Raw genomic sequence first — 9,331 nt, forward strand, 5'->3', positions numbered from 1 at the left:
GACTCGGACACCTCGCGGGCGAGGTGAAGTCGATTCGGCTCAGGCGGGCCGGAGGCTAGTAGGTAAAGAACGAATGTGACTAGTATCTATTAGGGGGAAAATGGAACCCCAACGCGGAGGCAAGAGAAAACCCGAGGAAGACACGATGTAGAACGGTTAGGAGTGGGAGGCGTCAGCTGTCATGCGGGAGACAGAGTCTATTATAATGACGTCTGGGAGGGTGCGGGACAGTCAAAGGGAATGCGAGGCTGTGGATGTATGCAGCTCCCACCCGAAGACTGAACTCATCGCTGGAGCCAAGAACCTGGATGGCTCCATGGCAGGCTCCGATTCCCCGTTCCCGGCGCTCACACTCCAGCTGGGAATAGATGTGAAGGCTGAGGATTACAGGGCCAAGCGATGAACAACACACCAGGCGCTGGCTGCTTGGCATGCCTCGTTCCTGGCAGCTTCCCTCAACGCCGATTTGGCGGTAAACCCTGGGCTGCTGGCGCAGACTATTTCTTTCTGCTGCACAAAACAATGAGACAGGGGCATGGAAAATGCGACAAGCTCGGAAGAGCAAAAGAGAGATCGCGGTGGGCAGGGGATGCGCGGAGACCACGGCTCGCTTGAGGCCGCAGTGAGGGCGCCTCTCAGCCCCATCCACCGGACCAGATGGTCACACCCAGGGTCCGACATGTGCCAGCGCCTTCGTCTGGACGAGCCAATGTGCGGCGAGCCATGCGGGTCGGCGATTTGTGGAGACGTCTAATAAGAGGGAACGTGGCTTGGATACTAATCGTGGTGCGCATATCTGAATGCAAGGAGCACCGCCCAGATAGCTAGTCAAATTCTTCCCAACTGGCAGCATTGGCCGTTAACGGCGAAGCTGTGAGAATCTGGGTAACTGTAGGCCTGCTGCGACAAGCGGGGGCATGGGAATGCAGTTGGATGACTTGCAAAATGCAAGTCAAGAGTCAGACAAAGGTTCTAAGCTCGGTCAGCCACGATGAGATTAGGAAAGCACCGAAGAATAGGCCGTTCTGTGGTTCGAGTGAGCACACAGAGTGCGTGTGAGATCAGTCAGACGAAGCCGGCATTGCCAAGGTTTGGCATGAATGCGACTAGCGGAAGAGCTGGCAACTTGTCCTTTGAGTCCGATGAATTGCGAGAGACTCCTCGGTAACGTGAACCACGGATAATTCTAGAGTGCAATGAGACCCAACATCTTGGTGGCCAGCAGGCCGGATCTGGAGGCGATATTGCCACGCCATTGGATGTTGCATGCATGCGGCAGGCTCGCAGCTCGCTTCCCGGGCAGTTGGACCGTGAATGGCCCAAGATCTGGCAAATCTTGGTTTCTCATTGGAGATGGAGGTTTACGCCGTCTAAGCGAGTAGTTGTTGTTCCTTTTCGCTCGACTGCGAGGCAGATGGAATGGTTCATTCAGGTCTGAGTTGTCGAGATGATGGCGGGGATGTATCGTATGTCCGCATCGTCCGGCCCGTCGCAATAGTGCACACTAGATCGGGCCAGGCCATGTTATGGAAGATTCCATTCTTCTGGCTAGGCACTTGGTGGAGAAAGCCGACGAGGTGGGCACTCCGCCTGACCTCGGCTGCCTTGATGGACCCCGTTTGGTCAGATCCAGCTGATGTTGGTTATCGAAAACAGCCAAGCCACATGGGCATTGACAAAAAAAAATACGTGTAGTTAAGAAGGGGAAAGAAGAAACGAATGAGCATGGATGCCCTTGCAGAAAGGCCAGCGTTCGTCCACCGCGTCTCGATAAAGTCAATATCTCCTAAGCTCGTATGCGTTGGTACAGGACTCGACATCTCATCTGCTGCAAGGCGCACACAGCCTTGACAAATGAAAGCGTATGAGTCGTCCAGTGCTAGGATTGGAGCTTTTGCGGGCTGGTTCTTGCGGGCTGATTCGGTGCCGGAATCGAAGTTGAGGGAAAGCTTGAGGTCGAGGAATTCTTGGCGCGTTGAAGTCGAAAGAAGAACGTGGGGAGGTGGGGCACGCGCTACTTTCGGCAGGGGTTGTCAGGCTGCGATTGCCGAAAATAGCGTGGTACTGGTGTGATCTGCGCCCTGGTCCGCTTTGGGGGCCAAGGCTGCAAGTCCAGCCAGGGTTGAATACCGAGGAGCCAATCAAGCTCTGCCAGTGCAGCCACTACGCCGCTTACAGTTAGCAAGGATAGGCTCGTTTCCGCAGCTTGCTGTAGCTACCGGTGTAAGACCCCTGTCTCTCTTGCCGCTTTTCCTCTAACAGTAAGCTACACGTACTAACTAACATCAGGTTGTTCCTCGACGCAGTCTGGCCTGATCGAATCTGCGCAGTTCAGCACAGCAGTCCGACAAGTTTTACGTTGGTTATGTACCTATGTAGTTACACTACTTTCAAACGTACAGAGACGGATGTATAATCACAGATCGCGCAGCTACGGCTTGGCCGGCCAACTTGGCCCAAGAGAGCAGCGTCACCAAAAAGGCTCGCCTGAGACCATAGTCATAGGTATCATGGAACTTTCCGCGCGCATTGGAGAATTCAGGTTTTTCGTCACAGCCCTGCCGGTGGCTTTGTGCGCCGTGGCTTGATCAAGCGATCATCTGGGGTACCGTGAACACATAGCTGACTTACACTGTCCTACCTACAACTTGAACCTTGAGCACCTAACTCTATGTAGCATGGACAAGATGCAGCGTTTGTGCAGCCGCAGCAGCGCGGGCACGTTGGGCCGCCAATGCGGGATCGGGTCACACCAGGTCCCCGGGGACATTGGACATTCGCGCGCCTGGCGGCCAGTAAATCAAGCGATTTTCCCAATGTTGTTTTTCAGCTGTTCCTAATGGGCAGTATTAGCGATCTTCTTGAGGGACCACTGAAACGTGGACCAACTGCCCATTCTCGGTCGGGGAATCCATCACAACAATATCCCCCCGGGCAGTCAGCAAAGATACGACAGTAAGCCATGCAATGATGCAAGGAGCGAAGAACTTTGCTTGCTGATTCTTCAAGGGACGTGCTAACTGCAAAATCCTACCCAATCGCGAAGCGATGTATTCCAATAGTTACCCAGTCCATGGCGCATCCGCACGCAGGCGTCGGGCCTGGATTTGCTTCTGGGACCCCACCAGAGCTGCCGATCGCTGCACCCGCATCGATAGACGGGCCGTGAGGTCTTTCGGACGACAAGGGTGAAGGGAGGTACCTACCCCTTGTCTTGGGTTTGCGCTAACTTACTGTGACACAACTGCCCGAAATACGACTGCTGATTCGCAGTGTCTCACTCACTGGCATGGGAAGAGCAAGAGCTCATGGATTGCGCCCGGATACAGGACGTCTTTCATTCTAAGGTTAATTAACCGTGTATTGCACACAATGTAGGTAGATATATTCACACATGTTGCGCTGCTGTAAATGCGAGATCTCGGCAGCATTTACCCATTTTTACTGTGAAGTCTACGGGCATTAATTAATTCCAAGCACCGGGTTACGGACCCTCGGGACCGCCAATGCTACACTACTACCGTGCCGTGTATCTACAGGTGTAGGGTAGGTTACCCTGAGGGAAAATGCTACCTTAATGCCGCGCCAAACGTACCGTATATTTGCCCTGATAAGGAAATTCCTTGCGCTCATGGGATGCCGGGGACTCAGCCGCAGCCACGCTAACAAAGATCCGTGCAATCTCTGGGCTGCGTGTTTACTGTCTAGTATACGAAAAAACACCACAATGTTGTCAGTGTAGTTGTTATCGTGTTGGCACCAGCGAGACGCTCAGAATTGGCGGTGTGTGATCCGAGATTGATGCGAGCTTCTTGGCCCTTGCGAAAACGGTTTCTGTAACCGAGCACCCAAATTCTCCGTACAAGCCAGCCAACAGAAAACGCCATTGTGGAGTTCAAGCGATCCTTCATCGATCTGCTTTCGGGTGCGCCGGATTGAAGTCAATGTTTTCGATTTATTCCGTGTTGCAGTGAACAGCTAATGGAACACGATAACGACTCGGAATGAAGATGGAAGTACCTAGGTACCTTAGGTAATGAAGACAAGTACGGAGTAAGCATCGAAAAGCCACCTCAAGCACGAAGTTCAGGTTGTTCATGATATTCTCCTATCTACACGTGATGCCCTTGTGCCATCACATCTACAATTCTCCGTACGAGTGAGTGCGTTTGTTACACAACGGTTTTTGCTTTGTGTTTGTACCTTACTAGTACCTATTGGGTACTATACAGTAGTAGTCACAAGCCCTTCTTGTTTGATGCCTTCCGAGGGCTATTTGGTTGCACGACGTCATGGCAATCATGATGTTTTTCTGTGAGATGGGACGGTAAGTGAGTTCGCCCGATTTGACTCATCATTTCAATATCCCCGTCTTCTTGAGTCATCGCGAGGTACTTATTCATAGAAGGAATGATGGATTCACGGGACGGCACGTTGGTGATGCAAGTTGTTGGAACGTGGAATGTCCCGGCCAGAAGTTGAAGCGGCGTTGACAGGATGTTTCGCGTCCTGCAGCTTGCCGATGCTATGCCTAAGGTACATACAGGCAAGCTGGGATGTTGCATGAACATGTTCAATTGGCAGCACAATCGACTGTTGTGCACATGCTACTAATTCGGAAACTCGGAACGGGAGTGAATGGTTAGTCAGGAGATAGTATGAACGAGAATGGCTCGGCAAGCGGGTGCCTGCAGATATATAAGGGAGGACACGTTTGAACTAAGCCTGCCGTCCTCACCCAGTGTCAGGTTGATGTCAAGTCTGTCCCGGGAACTTACATGAGGACCACGGAAGCTGCCGTACAAGCTGTCTTTTGGCTGTCAGAATCTACCCGCGCCAGTACGACATATTCATTACATATATACATGTACCAGGAACGGGACTTGAAGCAACGTAAGTCACTGCAGATGAATACCAGGCAAGACGGACGACCTACTTTACACCGACTAGTATGCACCTAGGCAAATATTGACAGCAGCTTACGGGACTGAAATGCATTAATGGGTAGAGTAGTTACAGAAGGTGTCGGTAGGAGTACCCTGGGTGTCGGGTCCGGCCGGGTGTAGTTGGATCCGGGCCACGGAACCGCTCTGTAGGCCGGCGCCGAATTATGCTCGGCGGGAATTATAGAGACGCAGGCCCAACATGCTTCAAGGGGCTTGACGTTATGTGACTCCTAATTTTAGATGAATCACATGGCAATCTGTTTCCGAAGCGGACGAAAAGACCAACAGTGATTAGCGGTCCCGGCTCGAAAGGCCACAGAAAAAGGGGTCTGGTGCTATACTAGCATACTCGTATATAGTAGCTAGGCTCAGCTATCCTGGCAGCAGCTTCTCAACTTATATCTATAACTGAATAAGACACATATCGATATACTAGTATGTTACCAGCGAGAAAGTGGTCCCTGGCATTCCGGTCAGAACACTTTGAGATCTAAGTTTGAATGATGCAAGCCTGTAAGACATCCATTAATTGCAGCATGCTGTCAAACGAAGGTAGTACTACCGATGTGCTTCAATTATAAGGGCGCTACCTATCTGGGCTTCAGCTTGTTGTTATACTGAACATGGTGAGAAATCCAACCTACAACTGGACCCACAAATAGAGGAGGAAGCCAAGCAAAGGAAACCACGTACCAGAGACCAGAGACCATAGACCAGAACCAAAACCAATACCCTCCCCCAATCCCCCTCCACGGTATAGAGGGCCACAGCCGTAGGCCGTGCGTCTGATCAAGTGGTAAGAAAGAAAGGAGGAAAAGAGCTTGCTAGGTGCCCCTAGGAGAAGGGCGACTGTGGAAGACTATTTATCCTGCTCCTGTCAGGGGCTCATGGACTGGGACCTGCGCCGCGGCGGGAAAGGAACCCATGTACGACCCCCCTGAACCACACGCAACCTAACCCCTGACCCACGAAGACGCTCTGCACAATAACAACCACACTAGGCTGGGCCCCTGAACAGGCCTCCTGAGCCCAGCCCTCTGGCTCATGGTAGAGCACTTCACCCCGTTCAATACTGTCCTCCTCGCTTTGCATTAGTTGGATGTCATAGTGGATGAGAGCCTGAGCTGAATCCCTTTAACGGTCTACTGTGGTGTTAGTATATGTTAGAGACTCCACTGCAGTCTCCCGGGTCTGGATCAACTACGGATAGATACATGTAAGCACCTAGGTAGGTTTCTGGCTTGCCATCTAACTTCGTAGGTTTCCTCAGAGTCCGATCCTTCAGCTCCAGTCTCCTCATCGGATTCTTCGCACCTCCTATCAACTTAAGTTTGACTTCAATCCATACTGAACTGGTTTGGCTCCTACTACATAGCAGAGATAGGGGGTTTCTGTCATCACTGGCAACATTACCGTTCGCTTTGGCATTCAAGTCTGGTGCAGGCAAGACGAACACTGATGGCCCCCGTACTGGAACATATTGTTGTCAGTGATGGCAGAGAAAAGCCCTCCTGGTAGGTAACTTGGAATACAGGTACCCATGTTCCTAGGCACCTTAAGTTGGCTCACACGACTTACTTGAGAACTTGATCCGAGTAACTTGTTGACATCTAGGTCGTCATTCTATCAAGTAGCGTATATACCTACCTACCTAGTTTCGAAGCCTTTAAGCAAGTTTTGTCCCATCTTCCTCAGAATATAACAGCGTAATGTTGCCAACGCGCAGCGGATTCTACGGTTTAGACAGGCTATCCTTGGACCAACAAGTCTTACGGTGTGTACATGTATCGTGGAATGAACAACTGATATTGAAGGATTTGTCCCGATCTCGATACAACTAGCACTAAGAGATTTCTGTACTCAGGTACCGAGCTCTATAACGACTATAGCTATCCTCAATAACGAGAGGCAGTGGCCCTAAAAGAACAAGAAGGAATGCCTGCCGAGGTCCTCCTCTTCCAAGTGTAGGCGACGATTGGCCTTTGGTTACCTGGTTCTAACCTGGTTCTATTGAGAGACGCTTCACTCCCAGCCGACTTGAATCCCGCCTCCATCGAGCCGAGACCAATGTCGCTCTGTCTTCCGACTGTCGATGGGAGAAGACGCGTAAGCGAGCCCTGAAGGTTGAGGTAGGAAAGCTTCACGTGACGGGTGAGGAGCTCCTGCACAGGACGGAGGGTGGGAAGACAAGCGCTCAGCACACCGACATTGGTCTCGATAATGGTCCAGTAGTAGACTGGGGTGTAGAGCCCTAAGATCTATGTCAGCTTTACATTGGTCTGGCTGCCGTGGGCGTGGATGTCTCATGATTCGGAGCAACATACAAGTGGTGTCCATTTCACGGGTTTGCTCGAGGACGGCGTAAATTTGGGTCAAGAAGTGGATTCGAACGAGGCCAACGACGCTGACCAAGATACCGAGGAGGAAGATGCCCATGATCATAATCTTCCGCGCGAGGGGCATCTGCAGCTGCCAGACTTTGTATAGTGGCAACAGTAGGACCAAGACTAGCTCACGCGTTAGTTGAAATACCACCCAAACCGTCAGACGTAGTGTTTCTTCTTTCGTGGGGCTTACAGTCCGTGGCGACGTCTGTCGCCAAGGCGGTAGTGAAGAGTGCCTTTAGGTCGACGCAGGTGAAGTCCAGCGTGTAATCCCACGAGGAGGCAATCGGCATGCAGGAGACTAGAACATTCCAGTCAGCTGCGTATCCAACATACGTAGCAAAAGGCGGACGTGCACATAAGTGCAAATATAAACGTTAGTGTCCAAGCAACGTTAAGTCCAATCAGGATCCAGGTCATCGTCTTGATCTTGGGCGTGCTGAATATACGTTTATACATCAAAAGGACGCTGATCTTGGTCATGCCCACCGCCGGCCAGGTTAGGACCTGAAGCGCGTATATTGTCTGCGTAAGGTAGCGAATGTACAATCAGTATTCAAATCACGGAGCAGCGTCGTTGTGCACAGAGAGGCAAGAGTACTTACTTTCCCAAAGATTACGGTGGCTTCAGGGCCCGGATTGACAGGATTTCCGTCACTATCATACTCTGTATGGGTTCCGAGACCGCCGAGTTGGGTCACTGATAAAGTCGCAAATGGTCTGGTCAGAGTCATAATGTGCTGGTGGATCGAAGCCTGGATTGGAGGTTCCAAGTTCGCATTGTAGCTCACTAATGAGAATGTCTATCGTGACACCAAGCCCGAGTATCTGGAAAGTGTACGTCCGTGTGTTAGCAAGGAGCCGATCAATGGCCATGGACATTGGATGGGATTGAGCATGCCGTACCAGGGAAATGACAATGGTCCAGTCATCGGATCCCAACTTTTGGCCATTAATCCGCGAGCGACAAACCGAAGTATGACGGCCACAATAGCGATGATGGAGAAGGATATGCCCAAGCCCCATATGGTCGGCTGTAGACTTCCGGCCATATCGATGCGCTCAGAGGGATATCGGATGCAAGGGGTCTTCATGGTGGGATGGAAGCAAACTACACTGGAACAACCTAAGTTCAACTGTTCAAGACAGGAGCGGTAAGAATGCCTTTGCAACTCCCCACTGCAAGTTAAAGAATGCCGTAAGTGTCATGTTTATCAGGACAGAATACCTGAGTTTCAATGAGCACGGCCCGAGCTGCATGTGGCACACAAACCCCCAGTAGCAAATTGAAGACGGCAAGGGATGGAGGCGAAACTCCTCGCATCTGCCCTCCCATCTGGGCCAGACATTGGGGCCTGGTGCTGGCGGTTGGTGAACTTGTTTGATAGGAGTGGGAAGGCATAGTCCTGCAAGACCGCGGTGTAGAGCGGCAAGAGCATCCAGACGGCAGCCTAAGGTACCTTCCAGGTTGGCAGCTTCATGTCAATGTCGGTTCGCTACCTACCTATCGAATGGTACCCACCTAAGCAGCTGTGCCACTGCCGAGGTGGTCATCTTTTCTGCCCTTATCAACCAACATGGGTAAGGTAGGTAGGTCGGCACCTTGTGAGATGAACGCACAGTTTCATATAACATTACCTCCAATTCCCCGATTTTGCTATTACGACGGCCTCAATTGCTATTACAACGGCCTACAAACTGCATGTATTTTCCGCCCCATAGATGCAAGGCGCACTAAGCTTTTGTTGGAAATAGCTAAGCCGGTTACTTACCGAGGTAATACAGCGATGTCGCTACTCAACAGGGCCAATAGTGAGCTTCAGAGAGCAAGAAGTAGTGATAGATTCGTACTATAGAAGAGTAGTAAGTTAGCTTTATAATAGTAGCTATTATAGCGTTTCTAAGCGCAGGGGGCAGAGTTTTCTTAGGGGCGCACTAGGCCCAACTAAGGCATCAAATCTAGGGCCTCATTTCCAACACACTTCCCTAGTTAAGCCTTCC

The 9,331-nt window shown here is 51.3% G+C and overlaps 1 protein-coding gene across 1 annotated transcript; it reads right to left on the reverse strand.

Annotated features, from left to right (window-relative positions):
- Positions 1-6,734: 6,734 nt before the first annotated feature.
- Positions 6,735-8,822, reverse strand: N656DRAFT_847794 (uncharacterized protein). Its single transcript, XM_064819275.1, has 7 exons — positions 8,237-8,822; positions 8,122-8,158; positions 7,936-8,030; positions 7,687-7,855; positions 7,524-7,631; positions 7,271-7,453; positions 6,735-7,197 (listed from the first exon to the last, which is right to left on the reverse strand). Exons 1-7 carry the CDS (start codon positions 8,354-8,356, stop codon positions 6,842-6,844), a joined length of 1,068 nt encoding a protein of 355 aa, XP_064667008.1. The 5' UTR covers positions 8,357-8,822; the 3' UTR covers positions 6,735-6,841.
- Positions 8,823-9,331: the final 509 nt, after the last annotated feature.

This window comes from Canariomyces notabilis, assembly GCF_033297395.1.
Source record: "Canariomyces notabilis strain CBS 508.74 unplaced genomic scaffold N656scaffold_25, whole genome shotgun sequence".
Lineage (NCBI taxonomy): Eukaryota > Fungi > Ascomycota > Sordariomycetes > Sordariales > Chaetomiaceae > Canariomyces > Canariomyces notabilis.

Coding starts and splice junctions, on each gene's coding strand:
- N656DRAFT_847794 (XM_064819275.1), bottom strand. CDS start 8,356: ATGGGGCTTGGGCATATCCTTCTCCATCATCGCTATTGTGGCCGTCAT. Junction 8,031..8,121: donor CACGATAGACATTCTCATTA/GTGAGCTACAAT, acceptor CGACTTTATCAG/TGACCCAACTCGGCGGTCTC. Junction 7,198..7,270: donor CCGTGAAATGGACACCACTT/GTATGTTGCTCC, acceptor CATAGATCTTAG/GGCTCTACACCCCAGTCTAC.